Consider the following 26487-nt stretch of genomic DNA (forward strand, 5'->3'; position numbering starts at 1 on the left):
ATGACATATCTGACTGATTTCCTATGCTTCGTATCAGTCATATTTGAAACATGGTAATGTAAAAGCAGATTAATTAGTGCTCAGATATTTGCTAATCAACAAATTTTTCAAATAATTAATAATCAATTTGGTTAGCAAATTATACTCATTAGCTGTTTCAAAAGCATTCAACACTGGAAATATTGACAAAAATTGTTCAGTGTAAGATTATTTTACCCAATGTTTGTTTGTGCTATGTCTTTTTTTCATATTTATGTTTACACTACCGTTCAAAAGTTGGTAAGGTTTTTCAGGATTTTTTATCATTAGAAAGTTTTATATGACAGCATTTATTTGAAATAGAAACATTATAAATGTCTCTACTGCCACTATTGAACAATTTAATCCAGTCGAGACACAAGTGTGGAGCACAGAGTTGCTGTCTATAAAGTACATTACGCTATAAATCAATCCCTTACTGGGTCAGGATGCTGTCTTTGTAACTAGTAAGCAACAAGGCTTTGAATCTACGACTAAGTTTTGAAACGGTGCTTGTAACATTTTAAACTTTTCTTTGTATAAGTCTTATTGTTCATATGTAGCTATAATAGTAACACCAATGCAATGTTTGAAGGAACCTCGTGTGGTTTATGGTGAATATGGTCTTACCCCTCTACCATACTGATGTACTTATGGGGGATCAGGCCTCTCACTCCTCCTAGTTCCCCTCTCCACCAATCAGCAGAGACCTTGGTGTGTAGTAGGAAGTGGTCACCCTGCTTGAATGACAGCTCGGCTGCAGAGCGTGCAACATAATCAAACATTGCCACAGCCTCACACTCTGCTCATACAAAGCATACAGACAACACAAAGCATGGCAACAGAAATGCCACATATGCCAAAATCCAACATTGAATGTCCACAATGCACAGCACACAAAAACCCAACATAGAACACACATGGATACATTAAGATTAATTCAAACTTCAAAGGTTTCAAAATAAATTGTCATGATGTATGTTGTACTTTCTTACCATCTTCACTGGGAGGATGTTCAGCTTCTCCCTCGCCCTCCTCTGTGATGGGTTCACTGGAAAAAGAGGTTGGCGTTAGTTAAATGTTAAAAAAAAACACTAGAAAAATCCTGGCAAGAATTGCTTCCTATTCTTCTAAAACTAAGATATATTTTGTGCAACACCCAAAAACAAAAGCAAAAGGTTTTTAAAAGACAATGACAGAATTGTTATTTTTTGATGACTGTCCCTCTAAAGGCCCTGATATACTTTAAGCGAGATTGAAAAACAAACTGGTGTGATGTCATTTTAAACGAAATCAGGCCAAAAACAGTTCAAAGTTCAATAACACCAAAGCAAATTTTCCGGGGAAGTTCGCTCTGCCTGGTAAACACCTTCAAACTACCACTGGTCTGTGGCAATTATGTGCTCTTTGACGTGGAAATCTTTTTCTGGTTAATTTCTTCTGTTCAGTCCGTCAAGGTCAAGATGAGAGTAAAAATATGAACACGCTGCTTCACAGTAGAAAGTTATAATTCTAACTGAAAGCATCACTGTTTTTCATGTTTAACACTGTAAAGCTGCTAGCTTTAAAGCAATTAATTGTATAAAGTGGTGTATAAATAAATGTGACGTGACTGGAGTGCTGAATTGCAGAGCTGATGCAAACATAACTATATCGCTCTGATCAGATGCTTTCTTAACTGCTGTTTTCTGATTGCTGTCATTTTTGTTGTGTTTATTTTACTATTGAGCGGAAAGCGTGCAGCCCATATTTACATATTCATCTAAACACTCCTCTAAGCAGTATGTTTGCTAACAGTATACCATTGCTCAGGTGTTTCAAACTTCTTTTTACCCCTTAAAGGAGATACGTCGTGAGTATATCAGGGCATTATGACTCACCAGTACTCCTGCTCCAGAGTCATGCATTTCTCATAGACAGGGCCCGGGAGTTCAGATGGCCCTGGGAAAATGTTCTCGTGATGGAGGATCATGGTCTTGACAAGGTCATTGATCTGAGGTGCCAGGGTCACTTCATCACCACCCATCTCCACCCCTCTGAGCAGACTGGGGCCGAAGCACACGGCCAGGTTATACGGCTGCATCATGTTCTCATCACTGTATTGAGTGACACTGAACAGACACAAACAAAAAAGGTTACACACTGTATCACTGCAAAGCATAATCAGGTTTGGAATGATTACGTGGGCCTTTATTAAAAAAAAGAGCAGGACTCACTGATGAAGGAAGGCAAAGAGATAGCGCATCACTATGATGACGGGTCTGGGGAAGGTCGAGACTATCGTCTTAATCTGCACCACTTTTTCTGTCATGTTTTCCATCTCTGAAAGAGACACAGAGTTAATAGTCAACTCAATTAAGACTTTCAAAAACAGTAACTTATTACATTAACTATTTTAAAGCAATATACACTAGCATTCAAAAGGTTGGGGCCAGTAAGACATATTATAAATGTCTTTACTGTCACTTGATAAATGAAATGCATCCTTCCTAAATAAAAGTATTCATTTATTTCTTTACAAAAATACTTACTGACCCCAAACTTAAATTGAACTTAAAATTCTGAGAAATGCTCTAACTTCATTTGCATGCAGATGCCACTAGGTTTGATATGTTGTTATCTGATGCAAATTAATGTGCAGACATGAAAGGCATCTTACGGACACACTCCATGAGACGGCTAAAGCTCTCCTCGGGGAACAGAGGTTTCTCTAGACCTCTGAAATACAGCTTCAGAACCCCTGCCACTGAATCAATGTCACTCTCACTGTCCGTGAGCGGGTCCTCTCCTGCATCACCAAATAAAAGAGAGAAGAACAGTTAGCGAGAAGAGAAACAGACAATAGACTGAACAAAAAGGAATATTTGTATATAAATATAAGATAATATACACTATTAATTGTTCAAAGTTTGGGGTCGGTAAGATTCTTTTATGGTTTCGGAAGAAGTCTCATGCTCACCAAAGCTGAATTTATTTTATCAAAAATACAGTAAAACTTGTAACATTGTGAAATAGTATTACAATTTAAAATCTTTTCTTTTATTTGAATATATTTGTAAATGTAATTTATTCCTGAGATGTCAAAGCTGATCCTTCAGAAATCATTCTAATATGCTGATTTGCTGCTCAAGAAACATTTCTTATTATTAATGTTGAAAACAGTTGTGCTGCTTAATATTTTTGTGGAAACCATGATCATTATTTTCAGGATTCTTTGATGACTAAAAAATTCAAAAGAACAACATTTATTTGAAACAGAAATCTTTTGTAACATTATACATGTCTTTACGGTCCCTTTTGATCAATTTAATGCATCCTTACCGAAAAAAGTACAATTCTGACAAACCTACAAACTTTTGAATGGTAGTTTACATTCAGTCGGTCATTATTGCAATATAAACACTGTGATAAACACAGTGATTTATTTTTGTTTTGTGATAATTACCAGCCAAATAGGCATTGCTTTATGCAACAGTCTTATTTTAATACACCCTGTATTCATCCATTTAAACATGATCATACCTCTTTCAAAGGCATCCCTGATATGATTGACTTCAGTCTGTGATCCAGGAACTCTAAAAATGCCTTCATGATGCAGACCTGTTAAAATATCACATTCATATTCACACATACATAAATACTCACTCCTTTACATTAATACTACCTACATTATTAAAGGTGCTCACAGTAAATGTACTATTAGCAGTCAGCTATGAATAATACTGATATATGACTGTTTTCATATGTAATTGTAAATCATTTCAAACATACATACATATATATATATATATATATATATATTAAAAGTATTATGTTTCATTATGTGTAAAACCTATTTAATGAGGAAAAAAGACAGAGTGTAACTATAATAAGGGATTGTCTTGCAATTGACAATTTTACCATGCAGGTTGATGAAGCGAATGCAGCTCTCCACCACTAGGGGGATCTGTTGCCCAGAGCTCTGTTAGAAAGAGAAAGGAGGGAAAAAGGGAATAATAATTATGCACATCTGGATGGGAACAGAGTTGTATTGCAATCAATCATGAAAGAAATAAAACAAATATACATATGAAGAATAGTAAACACAATGTGCCAATAGAGAGACAAAAAGTGCAGAGAGCACAGATACATTTACCCACACAAACAGATGCATGCATGACAGGGGAAACAGCTGTACCTGAGTCCTCGACATCCGTCTCCTCCTTCTACAGTCACAGCCAGCCAAGCAAGGAAAGAAAGAGACAGGAGGGACATGTAACGGAGGAGTAGATTGTTTGGCATGACCAGAAGGAGTGTGTAACATGAAAAATGGGGAGAGAATGACAAAAGCAAATGAAAGCAAAGGCAGTCAGAAAAGGGGAAGAAAAATTGGGGTAAGGGAGAAAGACAAAAGCAGAGAACAAGGAGTTTAGATGAAAAGCAACATGTCAGAGATGCTCTGTTTTAAGGTAGTAGGCCTACTGGCTAGAGTCTAGACAATAATAAGGGGCTTAAAGGTAGCATAAAATCAAAATTAGATAAGTCAATGTTTTGTTATTTATTTGCTAGTGTACTCCTGGACATTGACAAAAAACACTTTTAGTAGATATATACAATACCAGTCAAAAGCTTGGGGTGTTTTGGGCATGAATGCATTAAACTGATCAAAAGTGGCAGTAAAGACATTTATAAGTAGGAAAGGTTTGGCGATAAGCCATGATAAAATTCCAGACGGTTAGTATCACCATAGCATATTTTAATTATCATTAAAACCGTATTTGATTATTATAATTTGAAAAACTCACAGTAAATAATATCCAACATTAAGCAAAGTTAGCATAGTCTCAGTCTCAATTGGCCTTAAAGAGGCCATATTTTGCCCTTTTATGGGCATATATGGTGCGATTTTCGTCCGATTTTGAGCCAGATTCTGAATAAAGCGACTCTTGTTTTTTGAGTTGGGACGATTTTCAGCTCTTGTGCAGTGTTCGTGCAGTGTACAGAGGGGAACGGGGCGCGATAAATCTCTCCCGACTGGCAAACGGATTTAGCAAACTGTAGTTTATCTTCAGTTCGCGTTGCAAAATGTCTAAACCATATTACCCACGTCTTCGAAGCCATCTGTGTGAACATAATATACCCTGGCGCCTCTTTTATTAATTTACTTGTTTCACTTTTCACTTTATTTACTCATTTATTGAATATTTAGTCTACTTAATGTATTATCACGGGAAATGTGAACAGTGGTCCATCATTTGGCGAGATGGACTTTGGAAGGACTTTGTGCTTTCTAACTCTGCAGACCTTTTTCATGCTCAAACAGCAACATTAAAGAACGTTGAAAATGTAAAAGTCATAATAAAACACAAAATGCTTTGTGTAACAGCTCTAGTTCAGCCGTTCCATAAGCGCCACCTACTGACAGAGAGTGGATTTTCATTCAAGCTGTCTGCCATTTTTGTTCAGACCAATGCAAAAATCCGACAAAATTTGTATGCACTGTAGTACATTTTAAACGGTTGATGTGGTTAAATAAGCTAATGTCCATTCTAAAAATCGAAACATTTCAGAAATAAAAAGTATTTAGAATTATTGAAAGGAGCAGATATAATGCCTATAATCATTAATCATTTAATCCTTTATCATAAAAAAGAAATAACAATTACTTGGAAATATCTCACCCAAACATCTTGTTTCAATGGGAAATTCGTCAATATAGGACACAAAACTATGCTCCTTAAGGGATTTGGGGTCAGAAACAACATGTTAGAGTAGCTCAATGCTAGCAATTTTCCTAAATCTGATTTCAATCCTCTTGGAAAAAAATAAATGTCCATTTTACTGGGCTGCACCCATTGATAAACCAATCAAGCCAAAAAAAAAAAAAAAGTGTTGTTGGCAAAGCAATTCTGTGGCCCTGACTGCATTATCCAATTATTAGCGGTGTAACGAGAGTGCACATCTCATAGATTTACTGTCCACTTAAGATGAAGAGATACACTAGCCATTGCTAATGCAGGATGTAGCAGACACTGTTAGACACTCCACCACAATAGAATAAAAGTGTGAGAGAATGGAAGTGGAAGAAGGAAGTAGTTTCTCATGGTGCAAGAGAGCCAGATGGCAGAGCAGTGCTCTACAGGCCTGAGCTCCCAGGAAATGAGAGGGACAGAGAGACACACGGTGGGAATCTCAGAGAATAGAGATCATCCTGCTGAAACCACTAGCATGACTGCTCACCAGCATATGCTGTCTGGTGGATGCTGGCTTCCCCAATATGCTTCTTAAATAGCATAACCATCAAGATTTCCCTCGCTGATCAGCTTCACCAGAAAGACCATGTTGGTTGACCAATTTGACCTATGTTCAATGTTTGTTATGCTCAGACCAACAATAATCACCCTTGAATAGCATAGAAAAGGAAGTTCAAGGAGTAATTGACATAATTATCAAGCAGCAATTATGGCCTCATATTAACTGAGAGACTAGATGGAATTTCTGTATGTTTATCAATTCATTTTTTTTCACACTTCAGAACTACTTAAAGGGTGTGCGTTTCTTTCATCTGTAGAACATAAAAGAAGATATTTTGAAGAATGTTGGTAACCAAACAGTTGGTGGTAGCCATTGATGTTAAAAAATATATATGTATATTATATGCTGCTTGGTTATCAACATTCTTCAAAATATCGTCTTTTGTGTTAAACAGAAGAAAGAAACTCATACCGGTTTGGAACAGCATAAGGGTGGTAAATGATGACAGAATTTTCATTTCAGGGTGAACTATCCATTTAAGCAAAAAGCAAAAAGGCTAAATGTTGATTAAAAATTGTTAAAAACATACCTAAAAATATATATTGCTCTTATATATTCATAAATAAAATGGTTTATGGACATTATTTTCAAGCAACCAAATGCATGCTGGTCTAAGCTAGTGTTTTCAGCAGGGTGGTCAGATGTCAATGGTCTTCTAAGGACACTGCTAAAGAGCCAAGGACATCAAGTGCAGATAAGGCAGAAAGCAAGAGTGACAGCTCTTAGACGGTGCAGAATTTAGCTGGTATTATACACTACCCGAGCTCTATTGCAACAGCTAAGGTATACGCTCAAAAAACGTGTGAAGTCTGGAGTTCCCCAGTGCTATCAGAGGGCTACATCTTGAAACCACTCTTAATCTAAGTTTGTAAAACACCAACTCAGCAAAGCAAATGAGAGTTAGCCAAAGGAGGCATCATACAATGCTAAAAAAATCCCATTCGTTTTCTCCATATAGATTTTTAGACAGCATAAAAAGCAATCTATTCTTATGTAGAAGCCACAAGTGTAATTTTAACTTCATTCAACACCCAAAGATACAGAAATCTTCACCAATCACAAGGAAAAAGAAATTGCGACAAAAGGGCTCAAGAGAAACAACCCACTCACATGAAACATTAGTAAGATGTAATCAAGACGTAAATCAACAAAGATACATATCTGAATATTTAATGATGATAATAACAAAAATTATTTATATTATTTTGTATTATTTTAATGAACTATAATTATTTTATTGTATTTATAAATAATTAAAAATACAATATAGATTCATTATTATATATTATATAATTATAATTTAATTTACTCATTTTATTATACTTACATAAATTTTACATAATAAATAAATTAGTGAATATTTAAATTTACACTCATATTACTCATATACTTATATTTACACATTTATAAATATACACACATATAAATATGTAAAAGTGTCAATAGTTTATTATTGCGCCTTTGGATTTTTATTCATTCATAATTCTCTATGGGATTGTAGTTAATTCCTTGAACTGTTCATTCCCCGTTTGTATTTTTTAAATCCCTATGGAGAAAACAAGGAAGAAATTCCAGAACCAAGGCTATTAAAAAAACACTTTTTACAGCAGTTTCAATGAAAAGCAAGACACATTGTTTTTATAGGCCATAACATGGAAGATGCATTAAATACGAGAATCAAAGCAAGAGGCTTTGATAACTGTTGAAATGATGCAGTTTTCAGAGAACAACACAATGGATATTATAAGCACACACATGCAGAAAAATATGCATGCCTTCAATCACACAGGTGAACACAGATTTTTGGTGCTTAGCACACGGATTATTAGGCTGCACAGATGCCTGGAGAGAACACTGTGAGCGCGTCTGTCTCAGCCGATTTAATAAGCAGCCATGTCACCTTATGGAAATAACGTAGCATGTCATTTCAAATAAGATTCGGTACACAATCGTGCAAACCGCGCCAATGTCTCTAACCTTACTCGGGGAGCATGAAGTGATCACATTATCTCCATGGATGTTCTCATTATTTAACATTCCCTTGTAGATTTACAAGCCGACTGGTCACACCAAAATTCACAATTAATCATTAACAGGCCAGAGGCAATAATCAGATAGAGGGAAGGCCATGCTCAAAGCCATATCAGAACTGCACAAATGCAACACACATGACCAGAAGCACATGAGAGTGAGGCACTAGTGTCAAGGAAGCCATGGAGGGAATGGAGTTAGAGGAACACAGCAAGAACATTACAGAAATCTGTCTGTTACAGAGCAGAGGGCTGTCAGCCGCAGGGCTATACCTGAATGAAGGAGAGCATGTCTCCAGAGAAGAGTTTGTGGTTGTACTGGGAGCAGGGCCTGGTTTTCCGCACACGCACTGCCCTACCAGGCTGCATTCTGGGAAATATATACACCGGCACTCCACTGTGACACTATGGCATCAGTGTACTCATGCAAACATGCTAACATAACAGTAATTCACACAGAACAGACAACAACACAACAGACATGTACTCTAGAGCATGCACAACGTTTGGGGGCAATACGCACTCTATTTATCCCACAATGAGATGTTTTAGCCTCATTATGAAATTGATTGTGTTTTGTTCGATCACTCGAGTCATTTAAACTGATCGTTACTTTTCTCAATGGAGCCGTCTTAATTTCTGCTGAGCACACAAAGGCTGTCAGCCAGGAAACAAGAGCAGATGTTTGCTGGATTGCGGCCAGTGTTGTCAGCACATGACTGTGTGAACAGCTCATAGTCACAGAGAGACAGATGGGATGGGAGACGTACCTGGAGGGGTCGCTATCAATGGCTTCGGCTGCAAAAGAGAGAGAGAGGGAAAATGAGGATAGAGAGTCTCAAACACATCATTTTTTGCCAGAATACATAGTTACTAAAGTCACTGTTGCCACAATAAAACTGTAAACTTTTATTGTGATAAGGCATCTTACACCATCTTACCCTATATTTTATGAGGGGATAGTGATTTTTCTTAGATTCATTCTTTCTTCTTTTATTTACTGTATATTTTTAGTTTTAGTCGCAGAACTGATTAGTTGTGGTTAGTTACCTTTCTGTATGGCCTCTTTAAGTAGGTCATGCTTGGCTTCGAGTTTGGAGATCAGAGAGCTGCCGCTTACATTCTCCTTCACTTTCTGAAAAACAAAAAACAAAATAAAATACATTGAATATGAATGACCATGTTATTTTTAATCATCAAGGTATTTACTTTTCTGCTATATGATTTGCATGAACATTATAAAGCCCAAAGTATACAGTACACTACCATTCTTTTTGAAAGAAGTCTCTTATGCTCACAAAGACTGCTTATTTGATCAAAAATACAGTAATATTTCAAAATACTATTACAATTTAAAACACCTGTTTTCTATTGCAATATTTTTTAAAAGGTAATTTATTCCTGTGATCAAAGCTGAATTTTCAGCATCATTACTCATTCATTCAAACATGCTGATTTGCTGCTCAAGAATCATTTCTTATTTTATCAATGTTGTCACTTTTGATCAATTGAATGAATCCTTGCTGAATAGAAGGGAGTTTCCACATATTTCTGGTCATATATCACATCAATCCACGTTGGGAAGAGCTCTTACTGTAAAGTAGAAGGTCTCTGTGTCCTGTTGATTGGCTCTGCGTTTGGCGAGGCTGGGTTTGGCTCCTGTTCCGTCACCTGTGCTCTCCACTGATTGGGCGGCGGAGGCGTCCGGGTTGGGGATGCAATCATCATCACAGATACTCTCCAGAAGATTTGAGTGTGTTGTCTTAAGTGTCTTACTGACCTGAAGGAATTTCACAGGTGTGAGATATATGAGCGGCACAGAGTGTTGTTCAATGATCCACTTGATAAATGAAAATAACAGTGTGAAAGAGAAGCATAGCGCTGCTATGAGCATCTCTGGAGGAGTGCACCAAAGTAAAGAGTGTAGCATAGATTTTACCTCGTCAGTTTCCAAGGTAACGGATGCCAGTCTGGACTGAAGCTGCTGGAATCTGGTCTCAAGCTCATACCTCACCTGGCCTTCTGCACTCACCTCACACACCTGTCACAAACACACATACACATTTATTCTACATAACACCCGCCCCTCATGATGGCCACATAACCAGCTCAATATTATTCATTTTATCTAGGTAACCCCTTATTATCAAACTCTTTCAGTTGCCAAAAAATTAATTATGGGTGACCACAATTGCTGGTGAGTATAAAGTTCAAGACCAGTGAAAAAAATTATTATTAAAACTATTTACTTATGCCTTTAAATTATATTAAAATCTTTTATTTATATACAATATAAGTTTTATTCATTTTTATTTATTATTTATTTATACACTAGCATTCAAAAGTTTGGGGTTTGCAAAGATTTTTCATGTTTTTGAAAGAAGTCTCTTATGCTCACATCAAGGCTACAGAAAAAACAGTAATATTGCGAAATATTACAATTTAAAATAAGTGTTTTCTATTTATATATATTGAATATGTTATCCTTCAGAAATCATTCTAATATGCTGATATGCTGCTCAAGAAACATTTCTTATTGTTAACAATGTTGAAAACAGTTGTGCTGCTCAATATTTTTATGGAAACTGTGACTTTTTTTTCAGGATACAGGATCGGTCAGTGTTTATTTGAAATAGAAATTATAAATGCCTTTATGGGGACTTTTGATCAATTTAATGCATCCTTGCTGAATAAAATAATTTCTTTAAAAAACACTAGGTTGTGCATATAAAATATATATTGCATTTTTAGTAAAACATTACAAAAATTTAGTTTCTTAATATATTAGCATTATTTATTTCAAGGATTTCATTCATTCAAGAGCTACTTAAAGCTGCACTGAAAGCATTTAGTCTCTCTCATGCGTTACCTGGTCTCCTTCGTGAGGCTGGTACTGAAAGCGGAAAGGCAGACAAAATGCAGTGTTGTGGGCCTGAAGCAGAGCATCTCTATCCTGGCTCTGGTTGAGTCCAGTCACTGCCGTGTCTAGCTGCTGAAAGCCATTTTTCATATTCTGGAGGGTTCGGTTTCTGTTGTAGAGGTATCCGCGTATAACCCGAGACACAGACAGGTGGTACCCCAGATCTGAGCACTGCATTCAACATCAGCCGGATGGCAAGATAAAGACAAAAAGAAGAAAATACAGTCATTGTTTAAGCAAACAGGAATGTTCTGATTCATGCTCACTGACTAAACCTGCTGTGATGTTTTTGACGTGACATGTTCTACTACGTGCCTCAGGCAATGGGAATAACAAACCATCACACACATTTCAGAGCTCACTTGAGAGCTGAAGATATCAGTGGCATAAAGATGCACACTGCCTATCAAAAAGTAGAACAATAGTGAAGTCATTGAAACTATGAAATAACACAAATGGAAGCGTGGGAATTATCTAGTGACTTTGTGAGGTGCATCCTGGGATTTTAACAGTACTCTATGTATGCTGTGGTTGGCTCGTTTCTTTTCATCTTTGGGATCCTACTCATTCATGAAAAATAGTTGCGTCAAGAAATTCATACATAGGCCCTAAAAATATAGCTTTTAACGCATTTAAGCATAAATCTTCAGATCAAAAGCTGTTTAAGAAGCGTGTTCATACTTTTCACTGGTAGTGTAGATGGTTTTCTCTAGTGTTCTCTCAATGGACACATACAGTAAATACATTAGATAGAATGGTCTGTGCATTTTTATGGTCAGAGGTCAATTCAAAATGAAAAGGGAACTAAAACAACCACATCCTAAAGAGTGTCTAGACAGATGGTAATGGGACAGCAGTGTGTTAGACTCACATCAATCAGAGTGCAAATGTCCTCCAGATAGTACTTATTCATGGAGGCATTAGCTGCTGCCAAGTTGAGCAAGTAATCGTTACGAGCTTTAGTACACTTCAGCTGAGTTTCCTGTACTTTCCCTTGTCTCTGTAAAGACACACAAAGAAACACAAGTACAGTGGAAACTGGGGGTTAGAGATAAAGTGAGATCTTGCTCTTCCTGTGCCATCTTCACAGAGCAAAGCTCCGGATGTTAACATATTTCTTTTTTCACAAACTACCGCTTTTACCTTCTCCATCAGTCTCTCGATTTTTTTCACAGAGCTGCGCCTCTGCCCCCCTGATTGGATGAGCCCGAGATCAGATGACTTGCCCGTCTGTTTCTCCTCCAGTCGTGTGGCTTCTTTGAGCTTTCCTTCAGCAGCCAGACAGTCGATGTGGTACTGATGATAAGTCTTCAAAGCCTGTAAGAGAAGCACAGAAAATTCATATTGTATCTTGTTTATCAGTAATATTTAAATATCTTTTAAAACAACAATAATATTAAGAATTATTATTCTTATTATTAATCTTTATCATTATTTTGAATTTTTCTTGTTTTATTCACAGGCAAATAATTGCTGTTATTGTTTTTAACATAATAAGCCAGACATTTGAAGCTTATTGTTAAATCTATGGATAAAACTAGATAAAACTATAATAATTATAACAATAATACAATTATAATACATTTTTATTATTATAAATAATAATAATATGAAGTTATTTTTAATCCATGGGCTAATCTTTTTATTACTTACCATAATAAGCCATGGCCCGGTTTCACAGACAGGGCTTAGATTAAGCCATGATTAGGCCTTGGTTCAAACTTCAATTAGGACATTTAAGTAGCTTTTATAAAAGTGCCTAGAAAAAAACATTACTGATGTGCATCTTGAGACAAAACAATGAGACTGACATATTTTAAGATATATCAGTGGAAGTTTCTTTCAGTTAAGACAGCTCAAGTCCGTGTATTGTCTGTGAAACCGGGAATATACATTTTAAGATTACTATTTGATTTATAAATAAAACCAGGTAAATAAAACTAATTGCCAAGGTGACATACTCAATTACGTCCCATTTTACATACTCTTATAAATCTCTATTTTTATTTTTTATGATCAAGCTTAGCGTATTTATTTTAAGAGACATTAAATACCTTCTAAGACTGCAAAAAGACATACAAAAAAAAACCACTGAGCCTTGAGCCAAGACACTTGTGGTAGGCAAGCTGTTGGTCTACTGGAGGGTAGAGAGCACACAGCTGCTGTCAGCCGGGGTCAGTGGGCTTGATCTTGCAGCTCTGACCCGAGCACAGCGAGAAAAATGAGCTCTGGAAAGCAGGGGGCCACGTGGGCTTTTTGTGCTACAGGATGGACCAAATTGCACTGAGGTCTATAGAAAGACATCCAGACACATTCAATCGTGAATGCATGAGCAAATATGTGTATCATGTGGTATTTAGTCATGTTTAATCATGCTGTCTTTGGCCGCAGTGAGATGATGTTATTCAAAGCTGATGCCATTTGGACTATTTCAGTTCACTAGAGCGTGTTGCTCAGTGTAAATTTAGCATGTTCACAGCAAAACAGCTTCCGACCTACCGTCTGCATCTCTGTGGTGACTTTCAATAGCTCATCCTGCATCTGGAGTCCCACCTCCTTGCTCTGAAACAGAGAATAAGAGTTGGTGTGTGAAATAAGGAAGATACTTTGGCTGTGTTTTGTGTGGGAGTGTTTCATGTCGGTAAATAAGAGAGGAAGAGAAAGAGAGAGGAATTAGATGTCGGAGCTGGTAATATGGTGGGGATTCTATACCCGCTTTGCCAGGCGGTGTGTGTCCTCTATGCAGTGTGAGAGCCGCTGCGTGAGTGTGTTGCCGCAGAGCTCACTCAGTGAACTGTGATCTCTACTCTCCTGCCTGGTCTGGGTCAGCAGAACAGACCAGCACTGAGCCACCGATAGGTCCAACTGCTCCTTCCTAAAGAGAGAAAGGAACAGAGACAATGAAAGAGTTGGTTAAAGTCACAATCTAATAGAAGTAGCAACAGATTTTTTCATCCTTATTGTGACATACTTCAGAGTTCAACGGAATCCTGGAAAAGAAAAATGTATGCTGGGAACTTGGTTCTATCCGTTGGTTGTTGTTTGAATGAAGGCAGCTCTGAATGTGAGCTTGCAGTTGATTGCGAGAAATGAGCGGTTTTAAGAGGACTAATGATTGGAGAAGTCTGTGAGTCTGGCATATATCACTGGAGAGAAGTCTTCCGTTTCACAAGATAATCCAGTTTGATTCAAAATTACAAGGTCAATAAAAAAAATAAAAAATAAATATACAAAAATATACAAAAAAGCGAAACATGAATAAAAAACAATTAAACAGTTAATATGGAGTAGCTCACATATTAGACACAATATTGCCAGTTACTTCATGTACTTTTGCTCCGCCAATGAAAATATTTCAGAACAAAGCCACAGCATCTCAGAGCAATAACACAGTAGTGGTGTTCCTAAATTGATTAGTGTTTTTGAACGAATTGGTTGAGTGAATGATTCAATGACTCACTCACAAATACAGTCACTTATTTGGTAACTGAATAAAATGATATGTTTGAACAAATCGTTGCGTGAAGCCACTCTATCTGTCTATCCATCTATCCACCCATCCAAAATGTTAAAAGTTCAATGTCTCGAGACTGTGTGTGGGGGGGGGGGGGGGGGGGTTCTATTCCACTGCATTTCGTGTTTTTAAATGTAAAAAATGTTCTCTGTGAGAATGGCGATTCAGCTCTTTGTATTAAACTATGCATAAATACAATATATTCTTTTTTTCATGATTGTTTGCACAGTTACAAAATTATATTTTATTTATAAACCCACCTATCCACTCACCAATCCATCCATCCATCCTTCCATCCATCCACCACCTATCCATACTGTACTTCCATCCATCCATCCACACACCCACCTATCCATTCATCCACCCATCGACCACCTACCTATCCATCCATCCACCCACCCACCTATCCATCCATCCATCCATCCACCTATCCATCCATCCATCCATCCACCCACCTATCCATCCATCCATCGACCACCTATCCATCCACCCACCTGTCCATCCATCCATCCATCCACCCACCCAATTATCCATCCATCCATCCATCCATCCATCCATCCATCCAACTATCCATCCATCCATCCATCCACCCACCCACCTGTCCATCTATCCATCCACCCACTCACCTATCCATCCATCCATCCATCCACCCATCGACCACCTATCTATCCATCCATCCACCTACCCACCTATCCATTAATCCACCCAGCGACCACCTATCCATCCATCCATCCATCCACCCACCTATCCATCCATCCATCGACCACCTATCCATCCACCCACCTGTCCATCCATCCACCCACCCACCTATCCATCCATCCATCCATCCATCCATCCATCCATCCACCCACCCACCTATCCATCCATCCATCCATCCATCCATCCACCCACCCACCTGTCCATCCATCCATCCACCCACTCACCTATCCATCCATCCATCCACCCATCGACCACCTATCCATCCATCCACCTACCCACCTATCCATCAATCCACCCAGCGACCACCTATCCATCCATCCATCCACCCACCTATCCATCCATCCACCCACCTATCCATCCATCCATCCACCCACCTATCCATCCATCCATCCATCCATCCATCCATCTATCCATCCATCCATCCATCCATCCACCTATCCATCCATCCATCCATCTATCCATCCATCCATCGACCACCTATCCATCCACCCACCTGTCCATCCATCCACCCACCCACCTATCCATCCATCAATCCATCCATCCATCCACCTATCCATCCATCCATCCATCCATCCACCCACCCACCTGTCCATCTATCCATCCACCCACTCACCTATCCATCCATCCATCCATCCACCCATCGACCACCTATCTATCCATCCATCCACCTACCCACCTATCCATCAATCCACCCAGCGACCACCTATCCATCCATCCATCCATCCATCCACCCACCTATCCATCCATCCATCGACCACCTATCCATCCACCCACCTGTCCATCCATCCATCCACCCACCTATCCATCCATCCATCCATCCATCCATCCACCCACCCACCTATCCATCCATCCATCCATCCACCCACCCAACTGTCCATCCATCCATCCACCCACTCACCTATCCATCCATCCATCCATCCATCCACCCATCGACCACCTATCCATCCATCCACCTACCCACCTATCCATCAATCCACCCAGCGACCACCTATCCATCTATCCACCCACCCATCTATCCATCCATCCACCCACCTATCCATCCATCCACCCACCTATCCATCCATCCACCCACCTATCATCCATCCATCCACCCACCTATCCATCCATCCATCCATCCACCCACCTATCCATCCATCCATCCACCCACCTATCCATCCATCCATCCACCAACCTATCCATCCACCAATCCACCCACCCACCTATCCATCCATCCACCCACCCAGCTATCCATCCATCCATCCACCCACCTATCCATCCATCCATCCACCCACCCACCTATCCATCCATCCATCCATCCACCCACCCACCTATCCATCCATCCATCCATCCATCCATCCATCCATCGACCTATCCATCCATCCACCCACCTATCCATCCATCCATCCATCCATCCACCCACCTATCCATCCATCCACCCACCTATCCATCCATCCACCCACCTATCCATCCATCCATCCACCCACCTATCCATCCATCCATCCACCCACCTATCTATCCATCCATCCATCCACCCACCTATCCATCCATCCATCCATCCACCAACCTATCCATCCACCCATCCACCTATCCATCCATCTACCCACCCACCTATCCATCCATCCATCCATCCATCCATCCACCCACCTATCCATCTATCCATCCATCCATCCACCCACCTATCCATCGACCACCTATCCATCCACCCACCTATCCATCCATCCATCGACCACCTATCCATCCATCCATCCATCCACCCACCCACCCACCTATCCATCCATACTTCCATCCACCCAAATCCATCCATCCACACATCAATGCAAAAAGCAGGGTGGGTACCTCTTAGTCTTCACTGTGAACTTCTCACTGAGTTTCTCCAGAGAGCGGGCATATTCTGCCTCAATCTCCCCTCGTCTGCGCAGGTACTCGCTTAGATCCTGCAGCTGCTGGGTCTTGACCTCCAGCTGCGCGTCTAGGATTTTTAGCTGCTCTGATAGCTGACCACGCACCTCTGAACAAAGAGATAGAAGGGAAAGAGATCATGTATAGATGGTTTTCAGCACAAAAAGCACCATGAACGGATGAATTTGCATCTCCTGGCACTAGTGGCTCTGGCCTGGGGCTCAGAGCTGATTGGATGAGGGAAGACAGCATCCCTAATACTGCCTATAAATACATCACAGTGCAGGCCTACATCTCACACATAGAACACACATTACATTTTGAGATGTACATTAGTCTGTACTACCTAGCCAAGTAAAAGAGAGCATGAGATCAAATTGATTTAATTCTCTCTCTCTTATTTACCCATTTTTTATTTGTTTAAACAACAATCAACAGCAAACATATTCACACAAAAACAAAACCAACAACACAGCATACATACAGACATTGTTATTTTACATTGTATGTGTATATAAAGAAAAAAAGATAAAGAATAACATCAGTAAATCATAAGCAAAACCTGACACCAGCATCAGTTCACCCACTTACAGTTATAATTGGTTTTGAAGATAATTTATGAAAGGATGACAGTGAACTTAGACCGAGAGCCCCTTAAATTAAGTCTTATTTTTTGCCAAACTTAGGAAATGTAAAACATCTCTGGCCCACTGTTTAAAAGAAGGGGGACAGGACTGTTTCCAATTAATTAAAATTAAGCACCTTGCCAACAGAGAACTAAAGGCTATACAGTCCAATGCACTTTCTGACAAAGTGTTTTTTTCACACACAATGCCATAGATGATGGTTAAAGGATTTGCACAAACATCTTTACTAAATATTCTACAATCAAATAGATTTCTTTTACCTTTGATTTGAGTCTCATACTCCGCCAGACACCCCTTTTCCTTTCTCAGTTTTCCATGTGATGTCATGGTCTCCTTTGCTGGTGTAGCGCTCCTGTTGACTTGTTCACAGTGGCTCACAGTCTGAGATGATCACGCAGATTTCCTTCCTCTTCACGAGGAAAATACTCTAATTCCGTTTTGGTGTTTTTATTTTGCAAAATGATTTATATTTCCATTATAGAAAAACGTTTATACTGGGCTTCTAAAGAAAAATCTTTTCACTCTTTTCAGTCTTTCAATCTGTGCCCTCAGCAGAAACGGAACAGGGAAGTCTCTGTGTGCATGTGTATGGATGTGTGTGAGTTTGTGTGTTTGTGAACACGGAGGGAGTTCCAATCAAAGCAATTCTCTCTCAGCACTGAGCATGTGCATTAAAAGATTAGTTTTCAGAGCAGAGAACGTTGCAGGGGCCTGATAGTTTTCTAGATCTGTTTCCTGAGGCAGTGGTTAAATGCGATTGTCCTTGCCTGGAAGAGACAGTGAGAGAAACACAGAAGTTTTGTAAGAAGGTGTGACAAGGACAAATGTATAAGACAGAAACAACCCAAAAATGGAACATGGAAGTAAATACAAGATAAGAGAGAGACAGGAGAGGAAGAGAGAGAAAAGAACGTTACTTTAATATGACGTGTCACGGGCACTTCCATAAGACGAAAACGGTTAAGCAAAAAGAATGCACCTGCCCACATCCTGTTTGTCTTCTATAGTGTGAGTGATTCAGAAAGATTGTCATATGAAGACATCCTGTCAATCCTAAGTTAAATATCCACACATTTTACTATTTCTAAAAACCAACCTCTTAAGTTCTCAACAGTTTTACAGTACTTCACAATAAACGTCAAGTGGCAACCGAACACAGTACCAAAATTGTACTTATTTTTGTACAATGCAAACTGTCCATGTTGGCACGTGCCTAAATTGGCTGCTTCCACCAAATGACAGATCAGTTTGCAACAAAAATAGAGTCTGGTTAGACACACAGCCTTTGATATCAACAACCAACAATATAGGAACTGTTTACTTCTTTTTTAGGAAGCCTGTTTATTTTGCTATCATAACTACGAACAATTATATGGTTAGTTGCATTTTACTATTTGCAATTTAGCATCTTCAATGCTGTCTGCAATCTAATCAGACAAACCTGTGACCCACTTTTGAGCTGAGAACCACTAGTCTAAAGCTTAAGCTAATAACTCTAAAATTAAAGGCCTTAATCACATCAGAAAGATAAGGGAGGAATTTTTTGAAAGATCTGACTTAGCTCTGACTCTGTCTTAGACAAGCTACGTGACTGATTGTTTGTTGTAGAATGGCAGCCTGAACTGCGCAGGAGTTCCTGTGAGTTGCGCCAGTGATGGCCGTTGGTCTTATGAGAGGGTGGAGGGACCTGAGTCATCATGGCTCTTGGCACAAACCCATACAGTCATAGTTAGACCAGGGGAGTGCTGCTCCAGCACTGTGCATTAAGAATTTAGAGTACCACACATGTACAGGTGGGTTTCCTTTTTGTATATAACCTGAGAAATGCAAAAAGAAATATTCGGCACATTGTGAGCTAATGTATTTAATATATGGGCTTCTCAAAATAGTAATGCATGTATTTAAAAGTGTTGGTGCACATAGTATACGTGTTTTAGGTCCGGGATTCATAAACTTTTTTGTAAGCCAAATTGCTTTGAAGTGAAATGTTAAGTGAAGAACCCCCTGGGATTTTAAGTTAATATTTCATTTGCATGTTCGCAGTTCTCTGATGTTGTTAATGGTCGCGTGACATTCAAGTAAACAAATAAAATATTTAATCTTTTATCTTGATTGTTATTTTTATTAAAATTGTATATTTTTATAATTTAATAAATTATTAGCTTTTCATTACAAATCCCAGATTTAGGACTTTGGATGCAATATATAATTAATTGATTCGTTAACTAATTAAAAAATTAAATTATAGTAAAAAATTTTAATAATTTAAAAATAATATACATCATATAATAATATAATGTAAAACATGTAATAAAATCGACTAGCAGCATTGCAGTGCAAAATTATGTAAATAAAACAGAAAATTTTACAACAAAAAAAAACATACTACTTCAAAGTTTTAGGTTTAATTCAATTTGTTACTTGCTAGTTTTTTGTAATTATTTGTTAAATTTACTAGCAATTTAAGAGTGGAAATTGTTTCAAACTAAATCAAGCACCAATTTTTTTTTAACCCTGTCACATGAGCACAAAGCGTTTCATGCAACAATGGCAATAGATAAATAAATAAATATTGCAATTTACCCATAATTTAAATAGAATAAACATTATTTTTAGGCAACATTTTCTCATCAACTCAACTGATTCCATGCAAAAGGCACATAATGTACTCTTAGTCATTGAGCAGTCATGACAGTCTGCTCTTCACTTCCTCCATCTCAGTGTTTAGAGGTCAAAAGCCTGAGTCAGCCAATCAGAGTTCAGCAGAGACTTCATTATGATAATGCTATTATTGATTCACAAGAGTTGAATCGGATTTGTGCACAATGGGGTTGAATTGTATTGAATTAGTGTAGGCCAGCACATGCCAGAGCTTTTTTGATATATACTCTTGGCAGTGGTTGAAGCATTTTAAATAGTAAACTCTAATCTGATACTTCAGGCAAAAAAAGTGCAAGGCTGCATTTCTTTATATATATATACAGGTCCTTCTCAAAAAATTAGCATATTGTGATAAAGTTCATTATTTTCCATAATGTAATGATAAAAATTAAACTTTCATATATTTTAGATTCATTGCACACCAACTGAAATATTTCAGGTCTTTTATTGTTTTAATACTGATGATTTTGGCATACAGCTCATGAAAACCCAAAATTCCTATCTCAAAAAATTTGCATATCATGAAAGGGTCTCTAAACGAGCTATTAACCTAATCATCTGAATCAACTAATTAATTATAAACACCTGCAAAAGATTCCTGAGGCATTTAAAAACTCCCAGCCTGTTTAATTACTCAAAACCGCAATCATGGGTAAGACTGCCGACCTGACTGCTGTCCAGAAGGCCATCATTGACACCCTCAAGCAAGAGGGTAAGACACAGAAAGAAATATCTGAACAAATAGGCTGTTCCCAGAGTGCTGTATCAAGGCACCTAAGTGGGAAGTTTTTGGGAAGGAAAAAGTGTGGCAAAAAAATGCTGCACAACGAGAAGAGGTGACCGGATCCTGAGGAAGATTGTGGAGAAGGACCGATTCCAGACCTTGGGGGACCTGCGGAAGCAGTGGACTGAGTCTGGAGTAGAAACATCCAGAGCCACCGTGCACAGGCGTATGCAGGAAATGGGCTACAGGTGCCGCATTCCCCAGGTCAAGCCACTTTTGAACCAGAAACAGCGGCAGAAGCGCCTGACCTGGGCTACAGAGAAGCAGCACTGGACTGTAGCTCAGTGGTCCAAAGTACTTTTTTCGGATGAAAGCAAGTTTTGCATGTCATTCGGAAATCAAGGTGCCAGAGTCTGGAGGAAGACTGGGGAGAAGGAAATGCCAAAATGCCTGAAGTCCAGTATCAAGTATCCACAGTCAGTGATGGTCTGGGGTGCCATGTCAGCTGCTGGTGTTGGTCCTCTGTGTTTTATGAAGGGCAGGGTCAATGCAGCTAGCTATCAGGAGATTTTGGAGCACCTCATGCTTCCATCTGCTGAAAAGCTTTATGGAGATGAAGATTTCATTTTTCAGCACGACCTGGCACCTGCTCACAGTGCCAATACCACTGGTAAATGGTTTACTGACCATGGTATTACTGTGCTCAATTGGCCTGCCAACTCTCCTGACCTGAACCCCATAGAGAATCTGTGGGATATTGTGAAGAGAAAGTTGAGAGACGCAAGACCCAACACTCTGGATGAGCTTAAGGCCGCTATCGAAGCATCCTGGGCCTCCATAACACCTCAGCAGTGCCACAGGCTGATTGCCTCAATTCCACGCCGCATTGAAGCAGTCATTTCTGCAAAAGGATTCCCGACCAAGTATTGAGTGCATAACTGAACATAATTATTTGAAGGTTGACTTTTTTTGTATTAAAAAAACACTTCTTTTATTGGTCGGATGAAATATGCTAATTTTTTGAGATAGGAATTTTGGGTTTTCATGAGCTGTATGCCAAAATCATCAGTATTAAAACAATAAAAGACCTGAAATATTTCAGTTGGTGTGTAATGAATCTAAAATATATGAAAGTTTAATTTTTATCATTACATTATGGAAAATAATGAACTTTATCACAATATGCAAATTTTTTGAGAAGGACCTGTGTATATATATATATATATATATATATATATATATATATATATATATATATATATATATATGGCTGTGTGATATAGCTAAAAAAATGTATCACAATATAATGTGTCATATCGTTCGGTATCGATAATTATTGACAATTAAGTTATAAGTTATTTAAAATAAGTTATTAAGTAGAAAAGTTTGAATTTAAAGCACTGTTTTTTTATCCACATTATTAAGGCAAACAACAAAGTATATTAGTTTTAGCAGTCAAAAATAAAATGTAAACAAAAATATTATGTTCTTTATGTCTTATATTAAGATAAAAAAGTAAGTGTTAAAAAAACTCTTGAACTTAAATAAAATGTTACAAAATGTGTGCAATGTAAAAGTGTAAACGTAGAACAATCAAGCCAATCTTTGAGGTAGATCAACATCTGTAATACAAACCTCTAAAACTTTAAGAGATATTGGGATGTCAAAGCGGTGATGCAACCAAACATGAGAGCAACACAACCTAGCGGTTTAGATCTTATTGGTAGTTTGCTTGTCATTGGTAGCACGCTGATTTATCAAAACATCTGATAGGCTGTTTAAGATCTACAGGAGATGCATGCACGCATTTTAATGAAAAAATCGAGCGCTATATCGAACATTTTTATATCGTTACCGACAATGGTGTACCGTATATATATATATATGCAATAGGCAATAGGCAAATCGATCACATAAATAGGCCTATATGCAGGGCAGTAGTTGGGGTATCCAGGGCCCCGGTTCAGGTTGATGCTGTGGGCACCCTTGAAATCTGCCAGCTACACACAAGCAAGCATATATATTGATCCAGCAGTGGAATGCCTGTGTGAAACCACTCCAGTGTCCTGACTGAGTGAATCTGCTCGTTTAAACTTGATCTGTATACTGTATTGACTTGAGTTAAAGAAACTGAGGGGAATTGGAGATCCATGGGATCAATCCTGTTTTACGCTCCCAGTGGAGGCTGGGAAGAAGCTGAGCTCTGGTCTTATCTCTCAGAGCAGAGCACCACAGGGACCCCGCAAACACACACCGCTGTGTTCTCTCATTGCCATGGAGTGATGCTCCTTCCACACGGACAAAGGCACAAATATTAAAGGCTGAATGTAATGCATCCCGAAAAATTTATTTGAAGGGATAGCTCACCCAAATATGAAAGATCAGGTACATTTACTTTCACTCATTCTAAACCTTTCTTTCTTCAGTTGAACACAAAAGATGATAATTAGCTGCATGTCTAAGCTGCGCTTTTTTGTAAATGGTAACCATGGCTGTAAAATATGATTTTCAAGGCAACATTTTTGCCTTGACAGATAGACAGCTCATAAAAAGCTTTAGTATGGCTTCAAAAGATTTTGCTAATAGAATATGAGTTGTATGGACTAGTTTTATGGTCCTTGTTTGTCTTTTTTTGGAGCCTACTTTGACTACATGGAAAAGGGCAGCTTCTACATTCTGCATCTCATTTTGTCTTCCTAGGGGAAAAAAACATGTTGAGAGAGAAAGACAACTAAATGTTTTTGGGTGAACTATCCCTTTAAATAACATTAAGCTCACAAACTGTGGAAGTGCACTGCGCACATCTTTCAAAAGTTTGGGGTCGGAAAGATACTTTTATATTTTTGAAAGAAGTCTCTCATGCTCAGTATTTATTTAATCAAAATACGGTAAAAATGTTATTTAATTTAAAATCGTGATACTATTTTCAGGATTCAAAAATGCAGCATTTATTTGAAATAGAAATCATTAGTTCCGATGTAAAACTCTTTACTACTTTTTATCAATTTAATGCATCATGCTCGAACAGTAGTGGACATACAAAACAAACAGCTAAAAAACACAATGTATATTTCCCTGCAGCTCCCACAGTCACACTATAAAATGCAATATATCCATAACATTAAACACCATTTAAAATGGAAACAAACCAACTTGTCAAATTACACAACAGTAAACCACATCATACCTACACAACAGCACAGAAACTCATGTGATGTGACCAGTGATAATGCAAACCACATCCGTGACACAGTTAGTCCTGACACTCGTGATCTCTTGAAGCTACAAATGTGTGTCTGTCCACAGACCTTATAAATGTACATTATCTACAAGTAAATTACATCACAAACGCACCAAGCACCAATAAACTAAGCATTATTCTGAACATACATGTTGTGGACTATGATCAAGTGCATTTCTGCAAAGGCAATTAGCAAATATGGCCTGAGACTAAGTTGATTAAGATATGCCTTACTCTGATAGCTCCCCATAGGAATGAAATATCACAAATGAGATCTTTGTATAATCTCAATGGTTTCTCCTAGTCAGCAATGCGATTAAGTCTCCCATTTTTCTCCAGAGGAAAAGGTCCAGTAATCTCACTCAGAAGAGATCTCAACAATAGCCATGTTTCCATCCACCTATTTTTATGCACATTTTGGGATATCGCATAAAAAAAGCTGGATGGAAACACAAAGATGGAAAGCGCAAAAATGGGCATAAAAACTAATGTGGTCAAATAAATCGCTTTTTTTTTTTATAAATAATTAGAAGACATGCACATAAACTATGAAGGAAACACTTTACTCAACAGTGGATGTGATTGGATAACTGGACCAATCGCATCGCGCAGCATCTCAAACTTCCATTTTTAATACAGATATTTTGCACCAATGTCCCAGGAAGTAACAATTTTATCCTCTTGAACACGTGGGAAGAAAACGCTGCTTTATTCGCAAATGTTTTATGCAATATTCCAAATTTGCACATAAGTTATCACACTATGGATGGAAACATAGCTAATTTCTCAGCTCATACAACTTCCGTTCAAAGTTTTGAGGTCAGTAAGATTATTCATTGTTTTTGAAATAATTATTTTATGCTCATTGCTCACCAAAGCAGCATTTATTTGATCAAAAATACAATAAAAACAGCAATATGGTCCTATTGTCTCATTTCCCATAACTCACGTGAGCTATGAAAGAGCAGCTTCTGAGAAATACAATGTTCTTCTGGGATGTATAGATAGCAGAGCTTTGAGGGACAGCTCAGAGCAGTAAATGTAGGAGCTGAGAGGTCATGCTGATATGAGACTGCTTATCTGACAATCATGATTCCCTTTCTGCACTGTCGCTCCTTTTCAGCATGTGTACATGAAAACACAGACGGACATGCTCTCTCACACACACACTGATCCCATATTAAGAAGCTTGAGTCACTGAATTCTTTCCTGCACTTCCCCTGAAGTCTGATATCGTGACGTGCAAGGAACTCATCTCGCCTCTCCCTGCGTTTCATCCCTGCTTTTCTGCCAAGTTTTGCCTCTGAAGACTCATACATCTATCTTTCAATCCACCTTTCTAGGGAGCATCTATCCCAAATGCTACATATCCGCATTTAAAGGGTTAGTTCTCCCCAAAAAGAACTCATCCTCTTATTGTTCTAAACCTGTATGATTGTCTTTAATCCATGATACACAAAATGAGAAGTTTATCAGAATGATGATACTTCTCTTTTTCATGAAAAGAAAGTAAATGATAACCAGTCTGTCAAGCTAAAATTTTTTTGCAAAAAGCACTATAAACGTATGTCTTTAAAGCCATTTTAAGCCATACTGTTCTGTGAGAAAGCGACAGAAATTAAGTCATTATTTAGCACTCACAACACCCGCATGTCATCTCAAACCTGCATGACTTTCTTTCGTGGAACACAAAAGAAGATAATTTGAAAAATCTCTCAGTGCTTTTTTATGGCCATACAATCCAGTGTTGTTTTCGTCCCCATTAATTTTGATGGCATGGACAAGACATCCAAAATATCTTCTTTTGTGTTCTGCAGAAGAAAGTAAGCAATTCAGATTTGGAATGACATGATAGTGAACA

The 26487-nt window shown here is 38.3% G+C and overlaps 1 protein-coding gene across 4 annotated transcripts in view; it reads right to left on the reverse strand.

The window, feature by feature from the left end:
• The window catches only part of arhgap4b (Rho GTPase activating protein 4b), a 32750-nt gene that overhangs the window by 4954 nt on the left and 1309 nt on the right, over positions 1–26487 (reverse strand). Inside the window, exons 2-20 of one of the 4 annotated variants that reach the window (XM_077214356.1) lie at positions 18261–18767; positions 17291–17462; positions 13975–14137; positions 13762–13824; positions 12406–12579; positions 12134–12262; positions 11212–11433; positions 10282–10383; positions 9937–10122; positions 9393–9477; positions 9113–9140; positions 8616–8712; positions 3919–3979; positions 3541–3618; positions 2678–2806; positions 2235–2340; positions 1899–2129; positions 1014–1069; positions 649–820 (exon numbers count right to left, since the gene is read on the reverse strand). In XM_077214356.1, the coding sequence (XP_077070471.1) occupies positions 649–820; positions 1014–1069; positions 1899–2129; positions 2235–2340; positions 2678–2806; positions 3541–3618; positions 3919–3979; positions 8616–8712; positions 9113–9140; positions 9393–9477; positions 9937–10122; positions 10282–10383; positions 11212–11433; positions 12134–12262; positions 12406–12579; positions 13762–13824; positions 13975–14137; positions 17291–17462; positions 18261–18327 (2321 nt within the window). In that variant the 5' untranslated portion in view covers positions 18328–18767. Of the gene's footprint in view, positions 1–648; positions 821–1013; positions 1070–1898; positions 2130–2234; positions 2341–2677; positions 2807–3540; positions 3619–3918; positions 3980–4195; positions 4224–8615; positions 8713–9112; positions 9141–9392; positions 9478–9936; positions 10123–10281; positions 10384–11211; positions 11434–12133; positions 12263–12405; positions 12580–13761; positions 13825–13974; positions 14138–17290; positions 17463–18260; positions 18768–26487 lie in introns of all 4 variants that reach the window. The other 3 variants (XM_077214358.1, XM_077214357.1, XM_077214359.1) reach the window with 3 other exon arrangements.

The sequence above is a fragment of the Siphateles boraxobius genome, unplaced genomic scaffold (assembly GCF_051911475.1).
Source record: "Siphateles boraxobius isolate OS27281-9 unplaced genomic scaffold, OSU_SipBor_1 68, whole genome shotgun sequence".
NCBI classification, from domain to species: Eukaryota; Metazoa; Chordata; class Actinopteri; order Cypriniformes; family Leuciscidae; genus Siphateles; species Siphateles boraxobius.